The sequence below is a fragment of the Diaporthe citri genome, assembly GCF_014595645.1.
Source record: "Diaporthe citri strain NFHF-8-4 chromosome Unknown scaffold_2, whole genome shotgun sequence".
Classification (NCBI taxonomy): Eukaryota; Fungi; Ascomycota; class Sordariomycetes; order Diaporthales; family Diaporthaceae; genus Diaporthe; species Diaporthe citri.
This window is the reverse complement of record NW_025064847.1, coordinates 6,339,610-6,367,289: the sequence shown is the minus strand read 5'-3', so window position 1 is coordinate 6,367,289 and position 27,680 is coordinate 6,339,610. Positions and strand designations below refer to the sequence as shown.

General features: G+C 53.9%; 10 protein-coding genes across 10 annotated transcripts; 5 read left to right on the top strand and 5 right to left on the bottom strand.

Moving 5' to 3' along the window:
* Positions 1-839: 839 nt before the first annotated feature.
* On the bottom strand, positions 840-2,896 carry INS49_007266 (uncharacterized protein; the record flags this gene model as incomplete). Its single annotated transcript, XM_043168031.1, has 5 exons — positions 840-1,342; positions 1,409-1,777; positions 1,827-2,500; positions 2,555-2,613; positions 2,666-2,896. 5 exons carry the CDS (start codon positions 2,894-2,896, stop codon positions 840-842), a joined length of 1,836 nt encoding a protein of 611 aa, XP_043029175.1.
* Positions 2,897-4,061: 1,165 nt separating this feature from the next.
* INS49_007265 (uncharacterized protein) lies at positions 4,062-5,832 on the bottom strand (the record flags this gene model as incomplete). The annotated part of the gene is made up of 3 exons (XM_043168030.1): positions 4,062-4,523; positions 4,580-5,373; positions 5,430-5,832. The coding sequence occupies 3 exons, from the start codon at positions 5,830-5,832 to the stop codon at positions 4,062-4,064; spliced, it is 1,659 nt and encodes a 552-aa protein (XP_043029174.1).
* Positions 5,833-7,277: 1,445 nt separating this feature from the next.
* INS49_007264 (uncharacterized protein) lies at positions 7,278-8,582 on the top strand (the record flags this gene model as incomplete). The annotated part of the gene is made up of 6 exons (XM_043168029.1): positions 7,278-7,496; positions 7,560-7,664; positions 7,733-7,957; positions 8,005-8,024; positions 8,198-8,404; positions 8,579-8,582. 6 exons carry the CDS (start codon positions 7,278-7,280, stop codon positions 8,580-8,582), a joined length of 780 nt encoding a protein of 259 aa, XP_043029173.1.
* A 218-nt stretch (positions 8,583-8,800) lies between these two features.
* INS49_007263 (uncharacterized protein) lies at positions 8,801-9,946 on the bottom strand (the record flags this gene model as incomplete). The annotated part of the gene is made up of 2 exons (XM_043168028.1): positions 8,801-9,692; positions 9,768-9,946. 2 exons carry the CDS (start codon positions 9,944-9,946, stop codon positions 8,801-8,803), a joined length of 1,071 nt encoding a protein of 356 aa, XP_043029172.1.
* A 1,663-nt stretch (positions 9,947-11,609) lies between these two features.
* INS49_007262 (uncharacterized protein) lies at positions 11,610-12,300 on the top strand (the record flags this gene model as incomplete). Its single annotated transcript, XM_043168027.1, has 2 exons — positions 11,610-11,961; positions 12,011-12,300. 2 exons carry the CDS (start codon positions 11,610-11,612, stop codon positions 12,298-12,300), a joined length of 642 nt encoding a protein of 213 aa, XP_043029171.1.
* Positions 12,301-12,713: 413 nt separating this feature from the next.
* On the bottom strand, positions 12,714-14,009 carry INS49_007261 (uncharacterized protein; the record flags this gene model as incomplete). The annotated part of the gene is made up of 3 exons (XM_043168026.1): positions 12,714-13,330; positions 13,474-13,692; positions 13,802-14,009. The coding sequence occupies 3 exons, from the start codon at positions 14,007-14,009 to the stop codon at positions 12,714-12,716; spliced, it is 1,044 nt and encodes a 347-aa protein (XP_043029170.1).
* Positions 14,010-16,125: 2,116 nt separating this feature from the next.
* INS49_007260 (uncharacterized protein) lies at positions 16,126-18,038 on the top strand (the record flags this gene model as incomplete). The annotated part of the gene is made up of 5 exons (XM_043168025.1): positions 16,126-16,340; positions 16,406-16,427; positions 16,524-16,597; positions 16,711-17,508; positions 17,588-18,038. The coding sequence occupies 5 exons, from the start codon at positions 16,126-16,128 to the stop codon at positions 18,036-18,038; spliced, it is 1,560 nt and encodes a 519-aa protein (XP_043029169.1).
* Positions 18,039-19,121: 1,083 nt separating this feature from the next.
* INS49_007259 (uncharacterized protein) lies at positions 19,122-22,799 on the top strand (the record flags this gene model as incomplete). The annotated part of the gene is made up of 1 exon (XM_043168024.1): positions 19,122-22,799. The coding sequence occupies one exon, from the start codon at positions 19,122-19,124 to the stop codon at positions 22,797-22,799; it is 3,678 nt and encodes a 1,225-aa protein (XP_043029168.1).
* A 636-nt stretch (positions 22,800-23,435) lies between these two features.
* On the bottom strand, positions 23,436-24,737 carry INS49_007258 (uncharacterized protein; the record flags this gene model as incomplete). The annotated part of the gene is made up of 3 exons (XM_043168023.1): positions 23,436-23,795; positions 23,849-24,578; positions 24,652-24,737. The coding sequence occupies 3 exons, from the start codon at positions 24,735-24,737 to the stop codon at positions 23,436-23,438; spliced, it is 1,176 nt and encodes a 391-aa protein (XP_043029167.1).
* A 2,334-nt stretch (positions 24,738-27,071) lies between these two features.
* INS49_007257 (uncharacterized protein) lies at positions 27,072-27,548 on the top strand (the record flags this gene model as incomplete). Its single annotated transcript, XM_043168022.1, has 1 exon — positions 27,072-27,548. One exon carries the CDS (start codon positions 27,072-27,074, stop codon positions 27,546-27,548), a length of 477 nt encoding a protein of 158 aa, XP_043029166.1.
* Positions 27,549-27,680: the final 132 nt, after the last annotated feature.

Below are 27,680 nucleotides of genomic sequence, written 5' to 3'. Positions count from 1 at the left end.
ATGGCAGCAGTGATATGTGGTAGTCAGTATTCCAAGGTTAGCTTGCGAATCTGGGATGAAGGAAGAGCTGAGAAGGGCGTTCTCTTCCATGGGCCCGTCCACGGCCATTGAGGTACCTGATTGGCAGTGGTGTGCTGCTATGAACTTCTTATGGAACGAAACAACCCAATTCTGGAATGTGCTAGTTGCCTCCGTTCCTTGGTAGTGTAGCGACCGTGACCCATTAGCTCGTCTTTGGTCACCGTTACTCAACCAAGCTGGACCCCAATCCTTAAACGACAGTCAATAAACCGTCCATCCTTTCCCAAGGTCGTTTATGCCGTGTGATTGCGTCTGGAATCCGGTTTGGGAAGAAACTCAATCATGGCTGAATGAACATCAAAGAAGTGGCTCACAACAGGAAATCCTGAACGTTTGGTGCCACGGCAGAAAGTGTTACAGTACGCTATATAGGTGATAGCCACGGTAATGCTCTCGGCATTATAACGTCCCTCTTTTGTCAGGGTGTCTGGCGCAATAGGCTTTCTAGTGCCGTGACAGAAAGATACCCCCGTCACAGCGCTACTTACAGTCTGTGGCTTGCCGCACCAATCTTTTTATGGAAATTATGAATGCAATAATTTGAGAAAAAAAAAAGGACATTTTATATGAAAATTCCGATATGCTATTCCATGGTTGGTCGATTCTCTTGAGGTAGTGTCTCTGCTATAGTGACTATACCAGGCCCCTCGCAAAATAGGACTTATTTAACAGAATCGCCTGTGGGATGTATCTCACCAAGCTGATTTGCTTTAAATACGAAATCCCACACAAAATTCTCAGAACGCCTTCTACAGAGATCACACCTGCTGCGCCGTCCCCCTCTTCTCTTGAGAACCTGTCTCGGAGCTTGTGTCCTGAAGCTTCTTCGCGACATTGTGGCTGAGGAACTTTTCCATATCCGGCACCAGGAACGCGCTCAGCAGCAAGATGACAGAGAACGGGATGGTCGTGTAAAACACGACCCTGAACGAGCTAGTGTACGCCGTCTTGAGCGCGCTGCCCACCGCAGCAATGATCTCGGGGCTGATGCCCGGGACCTCGGTGAAATCGCCGGCCGTGATGGCGGCAAAGAGGGATTCCACCGACGACTCCGGGAGACCAGCGCCCGTGGCAGCCGGCACGACGTACTTGGGCAGGTTCTTGTCCACCTCGTTTGCCAGGACGGACGAGTACAGGGCCGTTGCGATGGCGCCCCCCATGCTGCGTATGGATCCCAGGACGCCGGTTGCGAGGCCAATGTCTTGTGGCTCCCAGACGAGCGTGACGCCGGGTAAGGAGATGTTCTCGATGAAGCCGGCGGCTGCGAAACGTCAGTGTGAGGGGAGACTAAGGAGGACCAAGTGATATACGGCGGTCTGGAACTCACAGATGACAAGCAGTATCCCCAAGGCTATGGTTGCTGCCCATCGGTCCGGGGAGATAGTCGTTAGGGACGCCGAGAATGCAAGGGCCGTGGCTGCCGCGAAGATGCACTGCCACTTCACCTTGGGCACGTACGAGATGCAGAATCCCGCTATCGTCTGCCCGAGGAGCATGCCGCCCCCGACCACGGAGCTCTGCCAGCCAATTTGCATTGAGTCACTCGTGTAGATGGTGCCGATGATTGTCGGCCAGAGGACGGTGAGCGAGAAATATACCATGGACCCGATGGTTGCGACGGCGACAATGGCCGCGTAGCCGACGTTCCTGAACATTCTTGGGTGCATCAGGGGTTGTACCTTACAGAAGAACCCCTCTGTGCCAAGTCAGCGCGATACGTCGTAGCAGCTAGGTGAAGCACTGACCGTAGACAGCAAATGCGGCCAAATTTGCGACGCCGATGAGCAGTGTGCAGAGAACTTCGGCGCTCGCCCACGGGTATGCGGATCCTCCCCACGAAAGGCCAATCAGAAAGAGCACGCAGCCGGCGACATACAGAAACACTCCGAAATAGTCCAAGTCTTTGGTCATTTGCCATCTGGTCTTCCCGTGGACGTGGAGCTGGTCGTAGGACGGGGGACTGTAAAAGAACCAGTACAGCACCAGGCAAATGACGCCCAGGATATCTCCCATGTAGTAGCTCCACCGCCACCTCGAGACCGTGTTGTTGAAGAGGGACCGGGCAATGACCGGGCCAAAGACGGCAAAGGGGAGAGACGAGAGGAGGAGGACGGAGCAGACCGGCCCCCTCCACTTGTTCGGCACGAGCTCCCCCATGACGATGTTGAACGACAGCTGGCCGGCGGCCGCCACGCCGTTGCAGGTGTTTGCCACGATGAGCACCTCGACGCTCTGGGCACATGAACCAATGACGCAGCCGACCAGTCCGAGGACCGAGGTTCCGAGAACCATCCACTTGCGGCCGTAGAGGTCAGAGAGTCGGCCGACGAGGAGGAAGCCAATCGAGGAGCCCAGTGTATACATGGTAGCTACCCAGGTGATGTTAGGGGAGGGGCCCAGGTCTGCGTTGATGAGACTTCTGCGATGAGGGTTAGTATATTCACCGGATAGAAGCCAGCATCATAATACTGACAGCGTGTTTGAGGGCAGGACCCAGGCCACATAAGCGCAGATGCTGGCGAGACATTGAGCCTGGCTTCCCATTAGTCAGGGTCCAGGTCTCGATCGAGGTCCACTTCCTCACCGTCAGGGTGCCGAGAAACTGTGGGCTGCGGAAGTATCCTCGACGCATCATGGCATAGTCGCCGCCAACCGCCTTGATATCGATGTAGTCGACGGCCCCGTCCGCGTGGGTGACCTTGGTGACATTGCCATCTTGGAACTGGACGTCAGAGGTGACCTTGTTCTCGATTTCAGAATGACGTGGCTGCGGCTCCTTTGCCTCGATACCGTACTGGGTGTCTGACGCGGACATTGTTGCTGGCTGTGACGACGAAGATGGATGCTGAATTGTTTGTTATACAAGTCTGTGGAGGGGGAACTTGTCCGCTGCTCGCACCACAGGTCCGGGACGACGGGTGGCGAGCGTTACACAAGGAGGTCTCAGTAGCCCTCGACCAACTACTTCTTCTAATCTTGCGGGGGGTGGGGGGCGGCACATGCTACCCTGGGAGGTAACCGGAAGTGGCTCTTCTTATCCTATTCATACGACAGAAAGGCCATCCTCATAAGAAAGAGAGTAAGGCCATAAGACAAGAACTCAAACATGGATATGTATGATGATGAGGGGCCTGGGCTCCTGGGCGTTGTGAGACGTGTTCTATGTAGACTTCAGAGGCGGGCGATGCTTATCGTTCTCGCATTCTTCACTATGTGCACTTGCATGCAGGGAAGCCCAATAAGATCAGCAGTAGCAGACTGCCGGCATTCACATTCTGCTCCATTAGGCAATACACTACTGCACGTAACAATAATACCACTGTAAGGCTTACCTCAGCACTAAAGATCTCCGTTAAGCCCCCAGAAGATCGCCTCTGACAAAGGAAGGCCATGATCTTTACCCATCGAACTCATTTCCACCATCAAGACTGCATATTTCCACCAACCGCTATCTACACATGACCGAGGCCAGCTGCTGGACCCTCTGAGGCTGATTGAACATGAAGCTTCTTGTTTGAATAACAAAGTACGGTAACAGTGAATAAGGTCAGGATTGGAGAAAACAAACTGAATATGGAAAGCTAAAACATTGCAACTAGAAACTTGAGAAATTCCCAAAGAGTGTGGATGGGATAGGCAAGCCGATACCTGACGCCAGGGGAGGATAAATTTGCACAGTGCATATTCGACATTGCCATCATATTAATCCTATGCCGTCCCCGAAACTGTCATATAGCGACGATTTCAAAAGCCTTGGTATTACGTAGATATGACAGGCTTGTACAAAATCATCTGCAACTACCTTTAATGACGAGGATCAACTTTGGATGAATCAAGTGGTATGCTGAGCGCCACTTCGGCACCCGGGTCATTACAGCCAAACAATGCCAAACCTCAGGGTCAAATGGTCGTCAAGATGCATCGTGAAATAGCGAACGTCTAATTTTCATCTTGTATTGATCAAGTTTAGAGGAACCCAATCAGGCCTCTTTAATAGGTCCTTTAAAGTAATGTCTTGCCCGCAAAGCGTACCAAATCAAACTACCCAGGACGACAGTGCCGAAAACCAGAACACTCCAGTTCACAGTATCGAGGGTTGGGTGGTTTTGCTGAGGCCAAAATGACCAGAAAAGCAGGAAGAGGTTCCATACGCAAGCAAACCCATTATTGATGGTTCCAAAAGGCTCGCGAAGTCTCCAGGGCCCCCATTCGGGACCTCCATGAATGCCACCGGATCCCGGCTCGTATGGCCGGATCCCGCCAGTGCAGCGGCGCCATAGGAGTAGGGTGCATGACATGAGATATGTGGTGGAGGTGGCTGCCACGAAAAGTGAGACAATGGCCGCCAGCGCAACATCTGATGCCAGGACAATCAGAGACAGGATGACGGTAATGAACATGCTGGTGATGATCGTGTTTGTCGGTAGGTTGTTTCCCGTTATCTGACCAGTCAATTAGCCAACCGACGACCCGTTGCTCAGCGGGCCTGTTCTCTTACCCTCACTAAGTATCTGCTGCCGGGCATTCCCCTATCTCGAGCGAAGGACCACATGGAACGCGAAGCACAGGCGTACGTGCCCACAGTACTCATCACCTGCAGTACGAAGACAATACCCGCCATGAGGCAGGCGCCGGTTGTCGAGTTGACACCAGACTGGAAAATCTGCAGCCAAGGATAGAACATGGTTTTCTGGGCCGCTACCGCGGCGTCTAGATCTGTGATGCAGAACAGAAGGGCGACTATCGTGGCGAACGCCAGTGAACCGTTGATGTAAATGGTATACATCATCGACCGTGGCACTACGATGGCGGCTGCTTGTATCTCCTCCGCCATGTGTACGGCACAGTCGGCCCCTACGAGTGAAGCCGTGACGGGAGGGAGTCCTACGAGGAATGCTAACCCCATGTTAGGCCATCCTCCGTTGTTGTAAAAGGTGTTGAATACGAAGTCGGCACTGTTGTGAGGCGCGAGGTAGACTAATGGTGTCAGGACGCCGAAAAACCCTACGAGGTGGAGCACGAGGGTCACTGCTTCGAATCTTGCTATCAGGCGGCCCGTGGTCAGGTTGATCGAGGTGGCGAACAGCGCCCAACCCCACATGATCAGAATCGTATGCCATGCCATCGGCACATACGACGGTCGTGCGAGGACGATGATGCCTTGGAGAACTGTCGCGGATCCATAGGCACTGGCGATAGAGAGAGCTTGCCAATTGAGTGCTGTCATCCATGCTGCCATATAACTTAGGAAGCTGACGTATCGCTTAGGACAGAGCATGGCAATCCAATGGTCTGCAGAATAACACAATCAGCGAGGAATTTGGGCTGGAGTTCAAGCTTCACCTTACACTGTCCGCCGGCGGTAGGTGCCATTGATGACATCTCACCCAGGGTTGCTGTGACTGAAATTGTTCCGATCCAACCAATGATAAAGGACCAGACCACAGCCCCTGGGCCGCCTTCGAGAAGAGCGGGGACGGAAGTGTTGAGAATTGCCTCCCATGAGGAGAGCGCGGAGCAAGACAATCCAAGAATGGACATGAATCCAAAGCTGCGAGTGAGCAGTGGTCGTTTACCCAGTCGCCTCAGTGTGACATCGTCGTTGGCGAACCGAATCCCATGAGGCTTCGTGACAGTGCGCACGACGGTAGTAGTTTCGTCGGCGGTCTTGAGCTCAATGTCGCCGTGGCTGGAAGCCATAGTTCCGCGGTCGATGGCCTCGCCGTTAAGCATCGCACCGGGCGGCTCCATGGTATTTCGATTGCCCTTGAGACGTCGAGAACGGATGGGGAAATTCGTCTTGTAGCAGCGGCAAGTGAAGAAAGGGGATCACTAGCAGGTTGGTGAGACGTCGCTTGGGCCTCACGGCACGGAGGCTCGAAATGTGCACCAAATTATGTGCACTTCAAGAGTAGACTGGCCCAAGGAAGCAAAGGAAGGAAGGAAGGAAGGAAGGCTCTGGAGGTGCCCCCCTGGGCTGCAGCTGTAAGGCAGGAGGTGCTCATTGATAAGGAGGCGCGTGCAGGGGGGTGTGTGTGTGCACGGGCCCAACTGACCTGCCCACTGCCGAGCGCCAGCCTTGACTGTTGGCCTGGGAATATCGATGGCTCAAAAGTGGGAGAGACGGGGAAATTCGAGCGGAAGACAATCGAATCGGTGCTGGCTACACCATTCATGCATGTCAGACGGATTGAGGGGAGGGGGGCTCTCAGGTGGCGAGGATCTCTACCAGGCTCCCAGTTCACCGAGAACTCGGGTGCAGTAGCAGAGAAAGCTGCTCACTTGGGTAGGCCGTGAGTCGTGAGATACCAAACTTTAACCTGCATCCGGTGTCACTGCAGCTCCCAGCCTTGCTCCCGTGGGGCTTGCAGGGATGGTCTCTAAATAATTTGCCAGCTATCATGCACTCGTAGCTGGACAATGAAATCTTATGGCACGTTCTGCTACCCTGGGGTACTTTTGAATTAAGGAAGGTGCGATGTCTCGGACCCGATTGATTTGGGGAGTGGGGACCCCGGGCCGTACCGCAGGACGCCTAACCCCCTTTACCTCAAGGTGGGGAGGAAAGACGGCGATCCCTCTTGGAACACATTTGAGGTAAAGATTTCATTTGTGCAGGAAAATGAGGAGGTAGTCGAAAATGCGACAGTGCCCGTCACACTACATGTCCACGAAGCGGGCGCAGGGCATGCTGTCAGACAGCTGTCAGACGAGACGCGTCCTGCCGCAGGATGGTTTTGACCACTCATTTTCACGGACCCCGAAAATTGGTGATGCAGCATCAACCTGCAATTCACCGGCGCAAAAGGACCTGTATACCGCAAAGACTGGTATGGTGGTGCTAGGCCACCCGATTGGGCCCCCCAAACCTTGACAGAATTTGTGCCGCGACTCCAGGCCGAATACCATGGCCCCGATCAAACGCAATACGGTCGCAACCGAAAGCAAAATACACCGACGAGTCAGCAGCAAGGCTGGCTGGCACTGACCAGATATACTATTACTAACCGCCAGGAAAGTTTCAAAAACGCGTGTTTTCATCACCCCTACTAGACGCAACACCAGGGCAGGCAATTTTACTTTCGCATCTCCCCACGATTTCGTTCCGCTAGACTTATACATAGACGTCTCGCTGCCATGCCGTGCTCTGATCCGCATTCTCCCCGTGGAGCTTAGGTCCTCCTCGATTCTTGACAATGTCGCCCACTGCTGGAGTGTCCGATGGTGATCCTAGTGGCTCGGCATCGAATAGGATCACCATTACTGAATCCAACCTCAATCCTGTGTTACAGATATTAACATGGCTACTTCTTGCCTTCACCACGCTGGTGCTTTCTTTCCGGCTCTTCACAAATATCATCGTGAAAGGGAGAATGCCCGTTTCGCTGGAGGATCTGCTCTTTCTATCTGCATTCGTATGTTACGTGGCGTTTTCCCCCCTCTTCTCGACAATTAGAAGTCTGATCGTCTCGGCTTAGATTTTCTCGGTCGCTGAGTCTGTTACGGTGGTGATACCAGCAAGCAATGTTCTAGGGAAAGATATCAGCGAGATAAATAGAAGCGATCTAGTTGGGGGCCTGAAGGTATGGTATAATTGAAAACTTTCGCTATCATCTGTCCTATTTCAAGATGACTGACCTCTTCCGCGAAGGCTGAATATGCAAGAGATATTCTCTTCGTCCTATCTCTAGCCATGGCCAAGCTCTCCGCTTGCCAGAACATCTTTATCCTATCGCCAAATGACACGCCGAGACTCCTCGCGCGCATCATTGCTTGGATCACCGGATCATGGATGGTTGTCTGCGTTCTTGCAACAGCCTTCCAATGCGGCACCCAGGGGCCGTGGACGCAGGAAGACAGCCACTGTCTTAACCAGGTACTGTCATTCTAAGTCTAGAGCAGACGTGATACTCACACTTCTAGCATGCTCTATACACGTTTATGTGCGTCATGAGCATTATCACCGACGCGGCCATGGTAGCTTTGCCCATAAGGATAATATTTCCCCTGAACATGGGGTTGAAAGAGCGCTTACATGTAATATTATTCTATTGTGCTCGAATACTGTTAGTATCGCCCACAGACTTTGTAGGTTCTTTGTGCTGACACGGGAAAGAATTATCCCCGCAACGATTTGCCAAATCGTGTACATCCAGCGGCGTCCGGATCCTAACTACACGCTTCACGCGTTCCCTTATTCCATCTGCGTCCAGGTCGTCCAGTTCCTCAGCTTCTTCGCGGTGTGCGTTGTCTACTTCTGGCCCTTCATAAAATCTTTGCAAAGCGGCCTGGAACGATTCAGCGACGCCAACATGATTTCGGAGTATGTCCTGACGCATAGGTCCCGGTCGACCCGGGCGAAAAGGGCGTCCTTGTCGATACCGTCTAGCAATCAGAGGGGAAACAGATCAAATTATATCGAGCTCACGCCAAACAGCGCGGGAAGTGAAACGCAGCGAACGGGTGCGTCTAACACAGGTTCAGGTATTTCATAGAGTTGACCCAGACAGTGGGACATCGTTGATCCTGGTTTGATATTCGGCGACATCTAATCTGAATTAGTAAGGTAAATCAATAGTAAACAATGTATACAATTTAAAAGTGACAACTGGTATGACTTCTTGTAGGGAGAAGATGGTTAACTAATTGCATACCCAGGTAAATATAGCTGCTATTCAAACTTCTCGAGATACTTTGTCCGCGTCGACGGTGCCATTATTCAAGCTGCGTCTTGTCTTCCTAGGTTATGTCCAAATGGGCCCCTCAAGTCCGGCATCACTGGTTGTTCTTCGTCAGCCACTAAGCCGGGGTCGCGAAACACATCACGATGGTTTGCCTCGATGTGGTGCCTCAGCTCCGCCCTGGTCCCAAAGGAGAGCTTGCATATCCTGAGAGGACAGTCGAAGAGCGTGCAGTACGCGAACCTCTGCCATCTGTCCTGGTCCTCGAAGCGTGCCCTTCGCTTCTGCACAAGAAACTCGGCTGCCTCTCTGATCTCGCCGCTCTTGTGTTCCATGTACTTGCTGATGCCACTCTCCATCTTGGTAAAGGCCTCTCGCTTGCAGTTATCCAGTCCCAAGGCGCCGACTTCCTCCCCGCCATCCCACTTGAAGTACTTGAACCCTCGCCTTTCCGCGCGTTCTCTCATCCTTTTGGCTACGCCCATTGCGTTGATCGCCCCCTCTTTCACCACACGTCTGTATATCTTAATTAGGCGTTCGACTACTCTCTGTTCTTTTATGAGGGCTTTCCCGGTGCCCACAAGCCCTTTGGCCTTTTGTTTCAAGGTTGGCTCAGTTCCGGTTCCTAATGTGAGGATCAGGGCGATTGGCATTTGGTCTCGGGAATCGCAGCCAATACGCATAAGAACGTCTCTATAAACTTCTTCAGTAGGGTCATTGTAGCCGACACCGCCATCATAATACGTGTGGCCGCCAATCTTGATGGGCTCGAAGTAGTTTGGCGCCGCAGACGTTGCTCGGCCGGCTTCCCATATTAGACAAGTATCTGCTGGTCCCGGATTGTGGGGGTGGCGATCATTCTCAACCGTGGCATAAGAACGAAATAGATGCGGCCCGTCCAGCTTGTGATCCTTCTTGGCTAGTACGACACTAGACACATGTCAGCTATTATTCTCTACACCCCATGAATGGGTTTGTTTGTTTTGAAGTATGCAGAGAACGCACGTCTTGCAAAGATCCTCCGGACTCGCCAACTGAAGACATTCTTTGGCCTGTCCTTCCTCTGGCAAACGCTCAAGGACGATGTCCTCTATCACGTTTTGGAGGTTCGTGGCATCGTATCTGTCTCGGACGAGTCCTCCCAGCGCCATGAGCTTCTTGTTGCCAAATATGCTTTCAGCCATCTCAGGATATCTGTCAATGCACTCATCGGCACTCATGCGAAGGCGCCCAAGCATGAGAGCCGCGAGACTAGGGGTACGTCAGTCATCCAGGCCTGTAAAGCTCTTTTTGGCATCATTAGAGCAAACAGTGTTTTTGAGGGCAAGATAACTGACCCGCCCGTACTCGTACCACCGATGTAATCAAAATAGTGGCACGGTAGGTATTTGGACGTCTCAAGAAGGAGTTCTTGGCGAGTTTCCCTTCTTCGAGTAACTCTGCTCGTTCTGTCTGGTGGCTGAGTTGACCTCCTCGATATCGGCTCGAGTGCTGCACTTCTTGATACCAGTCTACTGTCTCCAACGCTTGGGCCGAAGCTGGAATGATGGGGCTCGAAGGCGTGCCCATCGTCCAGAGAGGCTTCACTACCGCTCTCGATCCGAGCGATTTCGTCCATTAGCCTTTGCAGCATGAGAAGACTGGCGTAGCCTCGAGTGCCTCCGCCATCTGGGCATGCGAGGTAGTCAGATCCACACGTGTCGATAATGTCTCTCAAAACCAGGGCAAGGAGAATGAAACAAAGCAACCGACCTAAAGCAAGCACGAGAATGTCTTTCCATGCGTCAATGGCAAAATTGTTATCTGCCATTCTGTTTCCTGGCTTTGAAGCAAAGCGATTCGAGAGGCAGCCGGGCACTGCAGATGAGGAGCAAATTGATCAGGAAACGAAATTTGCGAGTAGTCGCCGATTTCGAGGAGGGTGATGAAATTGTGCTGGTGGCATCAAAGAACCTCACTCTCTCCAAGTCAGGTATATGGTCATCGGTAGCCACGATCAGACCGCTGTTCTGCACCCCCTGCTGACAGGATAGCTTTCGTGTCGGACGAGCCTCCCATCAGTACGTTTGCCAAACCGCAGGGCCATGGCCGCCATTTTGCGCAGCAGTGCGAATCATCTTGAGAGTTCTTTGTTGAAGTTGGTGCAGCAGCTGGAATAATTACGATGTGCAACATCTCACTTTGCAGCCATCAGGAAATGATGGGAAGATATAGAAATATGTACGGAGTCTCTTCAAATATATTGATGTGGAGGGGTTTATGAAAGAGATCTGCCCAGCCGCATCAGCCGTGGCTTGCTCAAATATCCTGACACGACGAAATGCATCGCGGGTTCATCATTTCTCACTGACCGAAAATCAGCGTTTGTATGCTCAGGTGATTTGAACTTGCACATGATTGGAAGGCAACAGCGGCTGAAACTGAGACACTCGTCCTCACCGGTCTTTCGTTGTAGTGTTACAAGTCGTTTTCGTGAAAGAATGAACGTAGGCATCATTGGTTTCAGAAGCCGCAGTATGCCACACACGTTTGGTCCTTCTGGACACCAACCCTGGAGTTTTCGGAGCTGGCTCTTCAACGTCGACATCTCTCTATTCGCTGAATGTGTCACTCTCTTACAGCCCCGACGTCATGCTCCAAATTTGACCCTGAGGATTCCTTCACGCCTGAGCTATTTCAGACCCTTCCACTCCCGATCAGAATATGTCCCCTAATCCTTCAGAGCTCTCGCCAAATATCCTCTCCACGTCGGTCACTCCACTGAGAACATTGCAGTCCTGCTCGCTTATGCTGATCATTCCAGAATTGCTCTCTGGTTCGTACGATTCAGGAATCTGATTTTCAATAATGCCCGCAGAGTCGCGATCATGGGTCGAGGCTGTAGACGTTGATCGACTTCGTGACGAACCCGAGAAACTACGCCGAGTGGTGGAGGACCTGAAGCGTGAACTCTTGCAGAGCTACAATGAACTTGACGCAGTACGCAAGGCGCAACGTGTTGCAAAGTCAACAGACCCTCCGCCTACCTCAGACTCAGCGTCACGTTGGCCGGGTCGTTCATGGGTCCCAGCCGAGACGAGTTACCCAAGCGATGATGTTGGCAGAATGTCATGCCTTCATGAGACACACGTCGAAGTACTTGTGTACGATTGTAAGGCCAAGAGGGTGGAAGTACTTACGGGCTTGAGAGAACTCTACAGTTAGTCGACTGCCATTATAATAGGCTAAACAACTGACATCTATCACAGGCAAGAAAGCGCTCTTCGCAAAACTCCCTTCCAGACTTGCTGGAGAATTGAGAGTGTGCATCGAGCAGATTCCTCCGACAGCAGCGAGGAGCACACCGAGATATCGAATTACGGAGAAGCAGGTCCCCAAAGACATGGCCATCCGTCATTCAGTTAGTCTGAGCGATGTCTCATCATTGACTAGGTGCAAGATTCTGCTGGGTCGTATCAAATGGATCTTCATTCTGAACGCTGGAGCGCTCTCAGACTCAACTGATGAGAGCTGGGGTAAGGGTAAAACCATGGTGTGACTCAATCCACCGTCAATGTATTCAGCCTTTTTCATAGTCGAGACATTTTCTTTTCGGGAGGCTTGGTATTCCTGTTTTTGCAGCGATCTGCTATGATACATCCTGACATTTAGGTCAGCGGCGAGGGCATTCTGATGATCCGGAGTCATTTCAGGCACCAAATTGGAGACCCATCAATTACAGTATGGTTGAGAAATATATTGCTTTGAAGATTTGCATATTCATCTCAGCCTAAACGATGGATGGAGTGGAGTTGGGAAGTGTGTTTTGGTATTACTCTCTACTCAACATCGCCCTGAGACAGTAAATTGTGCTCAATCTGAGCTCCCATCTGCATTTGGACTGTCAAAAAGTCTGATTTTATTTCGCAAGATAGATACATAGAAAGAACACACGACAGCCAGGCGATATCCCTATAGCCTTGCCTTTCCGCGGAAGTCAATCCAAGCACTATGTGGTTGAGTGCTTTTGCTGGGAAGCACCTCGTTGATAACGCTCTGAAGTTGCAGTACGGCCTCATCGCAAATCTGGTGATGGAACATTATTCTCTTGCCATCTAGACAAATGCCACGTCTTTTGCCCGCCGCATTCCATTCCTTCTCCTCGATCCCCAACGCTTTGAGGTCTACCCAGACCACATTCGTCTCAACACTTCGGAGTAGACGCCCACCCCCTTCGGTCCAAAGCTGTCCAATCGACCTGGCAATTTCGTTACTTCTCGCCAGTGTGCCAACAGAATCAACTCCACTGAGTCCGAAGTTCTCGACGACTGCCTGGCGGGCCGCAGCGGCTAGCACACCAGCCTGCCGCATCCCGCCGCCTAGGCCTTTGCGTGTTCGTTTCAGTCTTTGGATCGCATTTGTGGTCCCGAGAACCATGGCTCCCATCGGCGCGCCGAGGTTCTTGCTGAAGTCGAGCGTGACTAGATCGGCACATTGCGCAAAGCCACGCAGCGAGGTCCCGCTGGCACAGACGGCATCGAACAGCCGTGCACCGTCCATATGGATCGAGACTTGGTTTCTCCTCGCCCCTTTAGTGTCTGCGGTCAGTAGCTGAATGCCGTGATACAGATTCAAATCATGTCAAGGGCGTCTCCACGTCTGGTCCGGCCTGATGAAAAAATTTTGTAAAATTAAATTGGCTTCCAAAAATTCGAAACCCGGAAGAACTCACAGCTATGAAGACGTTGCAGCTCCGCGAGTGGGATAATTGTTCCCGAGTTTGTGTTCTCGATGCTGATCACGCGCGTTGGCGCCTTGTGCACATCGTAGGCTAGCACGGCGTGCTTCTCCGCGTCCATCGCCGTCAAGTACCTGCCATTCAGCGGGCGAATGGCCTGGACCATAGCTCCATTGATAAATGCCGCGCCACCCGCCTCCCAGTGGACGATGTCTGCACGATTAACCCGTCAGATGTTGAGCAAGACCAGACGCTTATTTTCATTCTATCACAATCAAGCATCGTCCTGAGGGGACCAGTTGGTACGGCTGCTGCCACTTACGAGACTGAGCGTCCGTCATGATGGCATATGGAGGTGCCTCGTTCAGGAGAGTGCGCAACGCGAGCTGATTGGCCATGGTGCCGGTGATCACGAAGGCGGCCGCCTCCTTACCGCAAATGGCAGCCATCTCACGCTCGAAAGCGGAGGTGGTTTGGTCCTCTCCGTAAACATCATCATTCAGAGTGGTTCGTCTGATAGCATCGAGCATGCCGACGGAGGGTGTAGTTATCACATCACCTGTGAGGTTGGTCAAATTTGGTCGTCCCAGCCACCCCTCTCCTTCTCAACCTCCCTGATCGTGCTTGTTTCTCGGATACAACGTCAAGGGTGTGGTATTCTTGATAAGAAGCTTGACCACTTACTTCTGAAATCATAGGCGGCGCCTGTTAGCTCAGGTTGACCCCAAAATCCGGATGAGGTGCTGTTATCTTTTACCATGTTGATTCTCACCGCGACGGCCTGCAACAGACACGGACTGATGCGCCGACCCAAAGTGTTTCGATGTCGAGAAATCAAGCCGAGCAAACCAATCGGGTAGGACTGAAGAGTGGAGGTATACCTAAGATATTTATCAGAGCTTTACGGCCGATGATATCCAGCACTTGCCCAAAAGAGACGCTGCTCAAGCCGGTCAGCTGAATACGCTGAAGCTAGCCGTCTTCGTTTTGAGACCTGCATACACGCCATCTGCTACCAATCACACTTCTGTACAATCCGTATGTGACTACTGTGACATACAATTAGGTAGAGCCTTGGCTCAAGCATGAGCGTAATTCGCAATTCCGGCTGGCCCAGGAACATCAATCGCCCTGGGCCCAGCTGTGAAGGAACCCGAAGCCACAAAACCAAGCATGCCGTGGCAGATCTCAAGCGGTCAGGCGGAATATTTTTCTGAGCACAACACGAAGCACGCTTCCCATGAGGCCCACCCGCCTGTGTTCAGCCGGAAGCTCCGGCGTTTCTACCGGGGTATCGAATCTGACAAGAGACCAGGCATTTTCGCAGGTTTCGCGGGAGTCAGCTTTTGTGCTAGGATACGCAGGACCCAACAGGCTATGAATGCAAGATGTAATTTCAAATCGAATGTGTCACAGAAGCAAACGGACTCGAAGACAAAGTCTTCGTTGGGATGGCATACGCAAATATCCGAATGCCAACATCCCACGGATCACAAAGATGGAGTTGCCAAAAACTTCGGCTCGAAGTTCCAACACGCTTCCAGTCTTCTTCCTTCCCGCGTTCCAGTAGCTCCAGTAGTGAGGACATCCCATGCCCCACTGCCACCGTAGTGGAGGTTGACGCACAGTTCAGCTGAATGTCACGGGCCAGTAATCAAGGCTTCATCAGACTTCTCGAAGCAGCTCGAACTCCGGATCGACACCACGAAGGATTCACGCAGCTGTAGTCCTACTAATGAAGGGTGCAGCGGAGCTGCGGAAGCCAACCAGTCCGTTCCAGCTCGTCGTTCCCTGTGTGGTGTTTGATACTAGATGTGCATTGCACTTTTTCGCGTGAGAATGTTGTGCCACCACTGATTCCGATTGGATCCTCGTGGCCAGGATTGCGTTCCTTCCCCTTGTGACAGGCCTAGTACTGTGTGAACTCAGTACACCCTTCTCGCATATGCGGATTGCATGCCAAGCTGGGAGTCCGAACTGTTCGTGCTTCTTTCGGATTCTTCGGTATACCCGTGAATGGACACGGAGGACCATGAAATTATGAAATTGCGAGAACAGGTACGTGTTTGAAATTTCGTCACATGTACCCCAGACGAGTTAGTGACTTAATAAGGCCCAGCGGTGTACAGGATGGATGTCAGCACGAACTCGTTCGCCACTCTGGTGTAAGTCCTGCCGTCGGACTAGGTAAGTGCCGAACTAGGCTCGGAGTCTGGACCTTTAGCAAGGTTTATGTGGACAAATAAGAGCAGGCAATTCGGTAGTGCCCGGTGCCAAAATATTACTGTAAATATCATCCCTCGCAAAGCATTATTGAACTGCATATGTGGACCAATCCAATGACCCTAAATCCATGAGAGATGGTCGCATTGCTGAGAAGGGACACTGCAGGACGACGATCAGATCAAACACACTTGCAGACCTCGGCGAGCCAGCCGAGTTTGGGTCTGCCAATGGAGCCAGGCAGCGATGAGTTGTGTAGTCCAGTACATCTGTCTATTTGAATCAGATAAGCATATATGCCCCTGAGTGACTGATTTTGACTGTCAGGCCTGTATGAATACAAATTCATTACTTGTGAGGAACCCAATGTTACGCTAGGGATACCTAGGTAGTCCCGCTTCCTGCCGTCCTGCCAACAGCACCATGGTTGCTAAACTGGATGTCCCTGGCAGCATTCCCATTGTTGTCAGTGCAGCCACAGTCCTTGACGATGGTGCAATTCTTGCTCCTTATGGACTCGAGAGAGACTCCGGCGGGGTCATCAGTTGGGCTCCATGTAGTCCATTCCACCCTCGATACTGGCCAGTTGGTCGAAAGGTCTATGATACGGCCCTGATCATTCTGCTGGAGCTTTACACGTGAGTTCCTTGGACTTCACGTGATCAACTCTCCTGATTTCCATACTGACCACGACATGTATCAGGACTGTCATCAGTACCACTGGAGTAAGTCCAACCCACTGTGATGTTTCTTGAGATCCCACCCAGTGGTTACTGTGCAGCGAGTTATGTTGCAATAGATCCCGTCATTGACCGACCTAGGCAGCGGTTGCTGATGTTGCGGGACCAGAGTATGGCATGAGTAGGATCACAGCACTGGTTGCTTTCACCTTCATGTGAGTGCCATCGATTTCTAGCGCCTTGCCCTCCTGATGCCACCACGATCAAGAATTTCGTCGTGCTGGCCATATTACCTGGCATCACTCGATCTCTGAGCGCCTCTCCATAGGTACCAGCTGGGTCAGGCATTAGGAGGCTACCTCATCCCTCCCCTGTCTGAACTTGCGGGCCGGAGATACCCATATCTCGTCTCGTCGGCCGTCTTCAGCATCTTCTGCGCGGTAATACCACTCGGGAGCACATCGACGCCCGCGGCCATCTTTGTCGGCCGCTTGCTCACCGGTATCGCGTCCGCCGTGCCCTCAGTTGTCATCGCAGGTAGTGTCGAGGATCTGTTCGATACCCGCGCCCGCGTGTGGGTGGTCGTGCTCTGGAATGCGGCAACCACGATTGCTCTCTGCATCGGACCTATTTATGCATCGTACATCATCGCCTCTCCGGCTGGTTGGAGATGGGTTTACTACAGCGCCTCCATCGTTACCGGTGTGCTGACCGTGGCGCTCCTGGGAGTGAGGGAAAGCCGGCCTAGTGTCTTGCTTGGCCGCAGGGTGGCTAAGCTTGCACGGGAGCAGAGCGACAGCATTGACGATTTCAGATGGAAAAATGCTGACCCAAGGTCCGGGGGCTGGAAGACGTTCGCAAACATAGTGGTTGTCAGGCCGGCGTACATTCTTCTCACGGAGCCGCTTGTGATCCTCATTGCCTTCATCTCGGGCATCTCGTGGGGTATGATTTACCTCTTCACAGAGTCCACGAGAGGGATCTACCAGTCCATGGGCTTCAACAAGAAAACGGCCTCGCTGCCGTTCGTGGCGCTTGCGTGCGGGGTATGCTTGACGTTCCTCCCTCGTCTCTGGGACATGAAAGTTGTCTCTCGTCGTCATGCTGCCAAAGAGCCAGTCGAGCCGTAAGTCCACGCCACACTTCACAAACGCACCGTCAAACTGCATGCAAGAAGGAGCTAAATGGAATCTAACTTCCCACAGCGAAGACAAAATCATGGGCTTTGCCTTCGCGGCCCCGGCCCTGACCATCGGCCTCTTCTGGTTCGCATGGACAGTCCCGCCAGCAGCGCCGGGCCTGCCCTGGATCGTCCCCACGCTCGCGCTGGTCCCCATCGGCTTCGCCGTCAACGAGATTGCCTACACGCTCAGCGGCTTCCTGGCCGACTCGTATCTGCTGTACAGCGCCTCGGCATTCTCCGGCCTCGCCTTCGTCAGGGCAATCGCCTCCGGCCTCATGACGCTCCTGGCGCAGCCGATGTACGGCAACCTCAGCGCCAACACCGCGGGCTCCATCTTGGCGGGCGTGTCGGTCTTATTTTGCGTCACGCCGTGGGTCTTCTTCCGGTACAGCAAGAAGTTGAGGCTGGCGAGCCCGTTTGCGCGGTATAGCGTGGAGATGGACCGGACGACGCAGGCCCCTGAGGAAGTGTGATCGGCGGAGCATATTGTCGGGGCAAGTAAACGACAGTTCGTTCCATGAAAGCCACAGCATATAAAGGAGTTTTCTTGTACCAGCGCTCCAGGAGACTGCTTGTCTCACTCTGGATCCGATGATGTCCAAAAACAACAAAAACATGGGGAAAACGATGTATCATATGGGCCACAGGTGAAGGGAGGTCAACATGCTGTGCTCCATGGGCGCTTGTTACTTGAATGGGAGTTCGGTGATGTCCAGTCCCGGGAGACGCTTGCTCACTTACCTGGCATCTTTCACTGCGTGAACATATTCCGTGATAAGCCGCCTAGCCTAACTGAGAATCAAGATGAGTTTGGATAGATTGTTCGAGTCTCATGTTTTTCATTTATTTTCTTGAGGTGCCTGAGTCACACTCGCCATACACGAAAGCTTGAGGTCGCCCATGCTCTCCCAAGCTAAGTCAGGCCCCGATTCCGTAGAGCCAGAGGTATGAGGTTCACGAGAATGATGAACAGCGTCACCTTGGGGGAATTTTGGGGTGCTTATTTTACCAAAGGGAATATTGCCATGAAGCTCAGGTAGGTTTGTCTGCCGTGACAAGCAAGTCCAGACGGTAAACTCAAGCAGGGGTTGGGGTCTAGAGCTGATCCTCGCAGGAGGTGGGGCAGCTGTTGCCTCTGCTGCTTGTGATTGGACTGAACTGGACAGGGCGTCATAAGGAAGTCGCGCCGCACCCATTGAGTGAGACGCGCTTTCTGAACGCGCCTCTACCACCGAAACCGAGGCCTTTCTCAACCCAGCTCACTGTCCTAACTTTCACGGCCCGTCGTTCGGAGTGGGTTTTCTGTACTTCTTCATAGACTGTCTGCGTACAAGCGTGGACTTGGAGTCTCTTCCCTCACTTTTATGTGATCTGATCTTTTAACTGCACCCCGATCTCTGCGTCCGTCAGCAACCAGTCCCCAGCATGCTCTCGCTTTGCTGCTTATCCTAGGCGCATGCAATGCTGCAGCACGGCTCGGTGCGCACTGGAACTCTTCTGTCACACATGTCTTGACGCTGACGATCCAAGGTGATCGTTTCAACTCTACAGATTCGATGGGCTCTGTCGCCGTCGAAGCCATGGCAAGCAGCACACTTGCCGCAGAGCCCAAAAAGCTCCACCCCTTCTTCACCGCGCCCAGAGCTCTGCAGCAAGATGCGACTGCCACGGACCCAGATCCAGCCTCTGCCCCCACCAACTCTGCCAATTCTCGCGAAGCGAACGATTCCCTCGAAAAGGACAGCGACACAGAATCCCCAGAGAGCAAGACCCGTCAACGCAAACGCCGCAAGCCCGCAGAGGACGCTGACGAGGATGGGGCGGACAACAAGAAACCTCGGCGTGGCAGGAAGAAGGCCAACCCCCAGAGCGCATCCATAATGAACCATTTCTCCCGAATAGACGGCGAGGACCACGCGACCACGTCCAACCAAACCGCTACGCCCAAGAACGACACCCCTTCACCCACGAACGCGACCAACCCACCAAACGAACCCCCTTCAAGTGCCGTGAGCGACGCAGTCACGAGACAGGCGAGACCGGATACAGAGTCCAAAGGAAATGAGCTCAGTATTCTGCCGAAGAAAGTCTTGCGATTCAATCCCGCTACGGGCACCCTTGGATCACCGCCAAAACCCAAGGAACCAAAGCTAGCCACACAGCAGGAACAAAGTGAAAGGGCAGTTGAAGAGAAGAAGGGCTCAACACCAAGGGGCAGCAGACGCTCAACCAGAATTGTCAAAGTCAGCTATGGGACCGATGACGAGTCTAGGAAGCAGATTGGTACCAAAATTGACGAAATCCTGAGCAGTGCGGTCTCTCCCACCCCAAAGCTGAAGAAACGAACAGTCCTTAGGGAAGCGAAGCGAGTGTCGCGGGCCAGTACAGAGGCAAAGAGCGAGTCCTCCCAGAAAGAGACACACCCATTTTTCTCAGGAAAGACCCAGAAGGCGGCAACAACTTCCGGGGCAACAACTAATACTGGGGCGGTGACGGAAACGAAACCTCCGCCCTCACCAAAGCGCCCAAGAATCTTCTCTTCTACGCCTTGCTCCCCAAAGAAGCAACGAGCTCCAGGACCTAGCAAGCCGCTGCCCCAATTCGGTGTCAGGTCTTTGGGTCTGAAGACTCCAGGAGCACGCGCGCCAGCATGGCCTTGGAAAGACATGCTTCATGTTAGGGGAGACGATTCCGCCTTCAGTCGCCATGATCGGGCCTTTTCTTCTGGGCCGTTACCTGCTCGGAAGTCCAAAGGCAATACAATTCACATTCCTCCGCATGAGATGGCACTGGAAAACTTCGCAGCTAGGCTCTGCATTCCTGAAATCATCGATGATATAAAGAATATCGACACAGAAAGCTTCCTCCCGCCGCCACGCGAACTTCGACTTCCACAGAAACACTTCGAAAGCGGACTCAAGCTTCAGAAGCGCATTCTGCCCGAGCTGAAGAACGTCAAACACGACGCCCTGGCAGGACTTCGCGCATCACTGGCTACATCCCTTTCAGCCTTTGACAAATACCAGTGTGAGTCGATGAGTTGGGCCCAGAAATATGCACCCAAAGCTGCCGTTGAAGTTTTGCAGCATGGGAGGGAGGTCTTGTTGTTGCGGGAATGGTTAGAGGCCCTCAAAGTCCAAGCAGTAGACACTGGAGATCTGAAATCAAAGCCGGCGAAAAGCGGACCGCCCAAAAAGAAACGGAAGAAGAACAAGTCCGACGGTTTCATTGTTGACAGCGACGAGGAAGCGAACGAAATGGACGAAGTCTCCGACCCCGAAGAGGAAGACTGGTCTCCCGATAGACGGGGAGCCAAGAGGACAGTGATTCGCGCCGGTGATGCCCAAGCGAAAGATTCCAAGGGCGCATCGCGTTTGACGAACACGGTCGTCATCAGCGGCCCACATGGTTGTGGCAAGACAGCTGCGGTGTATGCGATCGCAAAGGAGCTGGACTTTGAAGTTTTCGAGATCAACCCAGGCAGCCGCAGAAGCGGCAAAGACGTTCTGGACAAGATCGGAGACATGACCCGGAACCACTTAGTCCAGCATCAGCAGACCGAAGCTGCAGGTGGATCCATTATCAACGATGAAGAAGTCGCGGAAGACATCAAGTCAGGGAAACAAGCTACGATGGCTTCGTTCTTCAAGCCAAAACAGGCTCCAAAACAACCTCCAAAAATCAAGAAGCCAGCGCCAAAGGTAGAGGCCGAGAAGCCGGAAGCCAAGAAATCGCCTCCCAAGAACCAGAAACAGTCGCTGATCCTCCTGGATGAGATCGACGTTTTGTACGAGGAGGACAAGAATTTCTGGAGCACTGTAATCGGACTCATTGCACAGTCGAAGCGGCCTTTCATTTTGACCTGCAATGACGAAAAGCTTGTCCCATTCCAGACCCTGAGTCTACATGGAATCTTCCGCTTCAGCGAACCACCAACAGATTTGGCTGTCGACCGGTTGCTCATGATAGCCGCCTGCGAAGGTCATGCTTTGCGACGGAGTGCCGTCTCGGCCTTGTTTGAGGCCCGCCAACAGGATCTGCGTGCTTGCTTGACAGAGCTGAACTATTGGTGTCAGATCGCTGTGGGCGACCGACGCAGTGGAGTCGATTGGTATTATCCACGCTACCCACAAGGCTGTGATATTGATGAGGAAGGAAACGTGATTCGAGTTGTTAGCCAGGATACGTATCTCGAGGGCATGGGCTGGCTCGCGCATGACGTCCTGGCTGAGATGGGCCACGCGGCATCGGTCGAAGATGAGCTGCTGCAGGAAGCATGGAACAACTGGCAGATGGACGTGGGCGACTGGCAAGATACACTGGATATGTCGTCTTGGGCCTCGCAGCTGGGAACACCAGCCCAGGGCGAGCGGTTTGCTGCGCTGGCAAGATACGATGATTTCGCCGATGCAATGAGCTTGGCGGACCTGAGTTCTTCTGCCATGGTCCTTGCCGAATCACACGATGAAGTAATCGACTGTGCACTCCCTGAAATCACGACAAAGGCCCGCGAAGACTACATACTTGGCCGTCAACTCCTCGACGCGCCCATTCTGGCGACATACGACCCCCTCGAAACTACACTACCGATAAGCTTGAAAATTCTAGCGCGCAGAAACCTGAGCGCGAGCTATTCATCATCCGGACTCGAAGCACTCGACGAGGCCAGCCTCACCTCCCAAATACGGCGGCATATGTCCCAAGCCGCTACGGCAGAAGTCCTCACGCGCGACGACCTCAGCCTCGCGTTTGACACTCTGGCCGCATCCGACAAGGGTAGTAACTCGTCGACCTCCCTTGAGGCTTCCGTCTTTGATAACACACTGGCGCCCATCGTGGAGGACGTGGCGCCGTACGTGCGCGGGATCGTGGCGTACGACAACGAGCTTCAGAAGCAGCGCCTCAAGATGAGCAACCTGCTCAGCAAGGGCGGCACCAAGAGGATGCGCAACACGCGGGCCTCGCACGCGGCGCTCGAGGGCGGCTCCAGGACGCACACGCGCCCGGAGCGGTGGTTCAAGGCGGACCTTAACGGAGTGCTCGTGATGAGGACGGCGGGCGAGGGGTGGACTGATGCTCTAAGGGAGGTCATGGCGGAGGGCAGCGAAGCGGGAGAATCGACGGCCAGCCGGGCCAAGGAGAGAGGACGAAAGGTCGTCCTTGACGATGATGAGTCGAGTGACGAGCTTGGGGGAAGTCCTGGCGGCGTCTCCAATCCGAGTGCCCTGGGTTGAGGCCTGATTGCTCGAAGTGGTTGACAACATCTTTCGACTTCGACGAGAACGGAGGAAAATATTGGGACTGGCATACGAGCGATGCAACTGGCGCACTTCCATGCGAGTCGCGCCCCGGACTCTGTCTGGGGCCCGTAAAGAGTTGGCCAGCGATGCACGATTCGCATCGGAATATTCGCTCTGGAGAGGTCGGGCTGGCCAGCACGAGCTTACGGAGGCTGGTCTGCCGGGCTGCATTCGACGAGCTGGGCAATGGGGGCGTTTGCTGCATTGCTATTTGGCCAGCATGGGGGGCATATTATCGCATCACAAGAGGGCAACTCTGAAATTTTTGGTAGATGCAGGTGAACATTTAGATGTTTGCTTGCCAGGGCGGGGGTTGAACATAAATCAGAATCCAAGAATTTCTAGAAAGCAGAAAAAGGCCGCTCCGTGTGTTGTTTTGTTTTGCCTTGAAACGCCGACACGCTTGAATCCCCCACATATCTCCAGCCCAGCAGTACAGAATCGCTTTGCCACCACTGTGGTATGTTCATATTTTTTCCAGGTATCGTGTTTGTCCATTCATCGTCACGTACCCCCATAATCCCATCAAAATAAACGCGAAAGGTCAAACCTCCCAGGGAAGAGATTCGTTCACCGGTAGATCCGCCCATCCTTCTCGACAGTCAGCCTCCTCCCCGGCGGCGCCGCCCTGTTGACTACATATTCGGTCTCGCCGCGGGATGGGATCACAATCATGTCCCGGTCGACGTAGTACCGCTCCCGCCCAACATCCACCGGGTCCCGCGGCGCCCTGACCCCGCCCGTCGAGACTATCACGGGCGCCGCGGCGTCGGTCCTCGAGTAGCTGACCACGGACGGCGGTGCCGGCGCCGGCGGGGGCGGGGGAGGCGGCGCGTTGGACGTGTACTGCTGCTCGACGCGGCGCATCGTCGCCGGGTAAGTCTGGGGTGGTGGCGGTGGCGGTGGTTGTTGTTGTTGTTGTGGGACGCCCTCGGCGTAGCGGTCGCGCCACTCGCGCGGGTCGTAGTCGTCGTAGCGATCACGGTCCCGGTCCCGGTCGCGGGGTCCAGGGCCAGGGCCAGGGCCGGGCGGCGGCGGTGGAGTGGCGGCGCGTCGTCCTCGTCCCTCCTTCTCCTCCTCCGGTCCTCCTGGTATGCTGCTCCTGCTGCTGCGGCGGCTGGCAGGGCGAGACGTCGTGGGTCGCTGCGGTCTTTCGCTAGGTTGGGCCGGCCGTAGCGTTCCCTTTCTTCGAGGTAGCGCTCGCGGCGCTCACGGCTCCGGTCGCGGTCGTTGTCCCTGTCGCGTCCTCCCCTGCCACCCGAGCCGCCACCTCGCCCTCCGTCCCGCCTCTCGTCGTCCCTAGCACCGCTCCCACTTCCACTCCCGCTGCCGTTCCCATTCCCACCCCGCTCGTCCCTCCTCGGCTCCCCCGTAATAGCAGCCTTGACGTCCTTGGCCTTATCCTTGACCTTCTCCTTCTTCCCCTTCTCCTTGTCCTCGTGCTCCCAGTCCTCCTTGTCGCCGTACGTGACGCCCTTGGGCCAGAACTTGTGCGCGGCGAGGGTGGCGGCCCCGATGGCGCCCAGCATGACCAGCGACGTCTTGGCGATGTTCTCGGCCTTCTCGGACTTGGTGCTCGCCGACGTGTCGAGGATGTGCGACAGCGGGCCTCCCCCGCCTCCCCCTCCCCGGCGCCGCGACGACGTGGTGGTGCTGGCGTCCGTGCGGCGGGAGCGCGTCGACCGCGTGGGCGAGCGGGAGTATGACCTGGACCTGGACCGGGACCGGGATGAGTACGAGGTGGTGCTGTATACCGTCTGAGTAGGTGCTCCGGCTGCGCGAGTACGACGAGCGCGCCCTGGAGGGTGTCCTGCCCCGCGAGGGCGAGCGGGACGGGGACGGGGTGCGGGAGGGAGAGCGGTAGCGAGGCATGTTGGGCTGGGGATGATTGAAACTGGAGAAAGAACGGAATTGAGGGGATCGTCAGAAACGGTCCAAGAAGCGGTGTGCTGGTCCCGCCGTCCGGGGATGAGATGTGTCTCAGCCTTATGAGAAGGTGGACTCTAGCTGAAGCAATCCGGATGGGGGAATAGAAGACCCGGGAGGGGTCATGACATGGCTGACAAGAGACAAAGCACGTAAGGGGGCCTGAAGCAGGGAGGGAGAAAATGGAAAAAAGCAAAAGTTGGAAAGATAAGTGCGAGATAGGTAGGTGGCAGTCGGTAGACAGATTGGGGGTTGTTGGAAACACCAGCTGTTTTGCTGCTGGCCCGGCCCAATGCTGCAAGGCACTCCCTGCGACGCGACAGGCCGTCGAGGCAAGCTTTCCCTAGCTGCCGTCCTGCCGAGACAAATTCGTGCGCGGCGGGCCGTGGCGATGGACAGACAGACAGCAGGCACGCACGTCGAATCAATCAGGACCCAACCTTGGGACGGTCAGACAAGAGGTGGAGAACAGAAAGCTTGTGGCCAGAAGAATGAGGGGGACAAAATGGAAAAAAGGCTGATGATGATGACATCGGGACATGAAGATGGCCAACCTACCTTGAGCTGCCTCTCACCTGTGGCCGTTGTGGAATAACAAGCCAACAACAGCCACGCCACACCTCATTTTACTCTCTTTCAGTCTCCTTGAATCCTGCGGAAAGTGGCTTAATGCGGTGCGGTGCGGTGCGGTGAGTGGTGAGTGGTGAGATGGGATCGGCCTGGGCTTGAAACGAAACAGGGATGTGGGATGACGACGGCCATGAGGTCACCTCCCCCAGCCAAAGCCCAGCTCTTGCTCCAAAGATCTGGGGCCGGCGGGCCGAATACTGGACCGACAGGGGGGCTAGGTGTCTCTTGTCTCTCGACTTGGACGACATCTAACCCAGCACACCTCTCTGTCATGCAGATATACTCTAATCATTTCAAGCAAAGAATACATCAACGTCTCAGTGGACAGCCTCGGACCGTCCAGAAATAAATATGACGCAGATCCCTCATGCACAATTCCGAAAGCCTCGGGAACTTATGCTGCGGCCACCACACACACCACCCCTGAGGATCCTGCAGCCACTCAGCTGCACAACAAGCCCAGACAACCCATCGGAGGCCGCAGCTGACCAGGCCAGCCCGTCAGCGCCAGTCCAGCCAGGCCCTGCTCAGCTGCAGCACACAAGCATTTGCTGCAGTACTTGGCACCCAGACTTTCTACCGCCTGCTGAGATGGCCGTAGCTTCTGTCTGGCATGTCGAGTAACACGCCCTGCACAACATGTGGCTGACAGAACAGAGGCATGGAATTGTAAACGATATACTTCCATCCCTTTGATCCCAGACACGGCCGAAGATCGTATTTTATAGAATGATTTGGGCCCAGTAGTCGGACTCTGACATAGCCATTTAGTGGCACAGCAATTAGAAGATCCTTGGAAAAGGTTGCTTGGATTCCCGAGGTTACGCAGGCAAATTCAAGCACATGGCTATTTGCTTGCCCGCGCCCCAGACTGATTCCAGCCGGCAGGGGCATGCTTATGTTAATTATTGCCAAGTTTGGTTGAGACATTGGTGATATACAAGATGAAAACCACACTCTCCAACATTGCATCAAACTTTGCCCATGTCTAAGCCTCCGCCGACGACACAGCTGCACTTTTCCATTGATATTTCTGCCACTGGAAAGGTCCGAAACTTCTGTTATGGGTCAAGATTCCTGGGCGCAAGAGCAGGCCAAGCGCTTCTTTGAGGACCGCATATCGCCGTCACAGGTGCAACGTGACAAACTTGCGCTGTCCATATCTGGCCCGGCAAGGGTAAGCCCCGTGGACAATCCAGGCTCATTGAGCTATACTGTCGTCTGCAACGACTGCCCCGGGCCACGCAAGGACCTCATCGTATCATTCAGAGAACCGGGCGGATGGGATTGGCCAAGGAGATCCATGGTGACCTTGTTCCGGAGTCGGTGTGGCAGGGGAATGTTGAGGGATCCAACCCGCCGCTGCCCATCTATTCTATGCCTTACCTGCGAGGCTCTGCCTTGGTTGAGGTCCAGTTTGTAGAGTTCGAGATGAGTCGTGACGAGGAGGAGAAGCAAGAAAACCTCATTAGGCACCTGGCTCGGTAAAATTCAATACGATCCAAGAAGTGTCGACTGCTTCAATACTGACCATCATTAAGTTACTTTGCACGGTGTTGGTCAAACCCGCGGTCGGCTGATTCCCAAATACAAATAACGCAGCGCGACAGGATCCATAATCAATTCATTAAGCTTGTGGAACAATCGTCAATGTTCACCCTGTCGAGATCAATATTGTCTAGCCTCATCGACAGCCTCACCTCACTCTTCGACCAAAACCACCCACAAGTCCTCACTCACGGCGACTTCTCAATAACGAACATCCTAGTCGACGACGAAACCTTCGAAATCACGGGCATCGTCGACTGGTCCCTAGCAGCTATCGCGCCGTTCGGGATGGATCTGGACATCCTCTTCCTGACCACTGGGTTCATGACACTCGAGGGCTGGAACGACTATGCGTGTAAACTACGACTAAAAGACATCTTCTGGGAGGAGTTCTGGGCTGCTTCAGGCATTGAAGGGGCGGGCCGCCGGGAGACACTTCGGCCATCGGCCGAAGCTGCGGGCAAGATTTGGGCGGTCCTCCGGATGGCATTCCGGCGCAACGCTGATGGGTCACCGTCTGAGGAGGTCCTTGTGTCTGAAAGCAATCTGAAGCAGCTGAGGGCCTGGCTTGGTGAATAGTAGCTGAATTTTGCTCAAGACGATCTCGTTTGATCCCGCTTTTAGAAAATATCCACGTCGTTAACAGCAGGTCATCATCGAAATATCGGTGATTGTTCCTGTCACACTTTCAACAACCCAAGACCAAGCCTT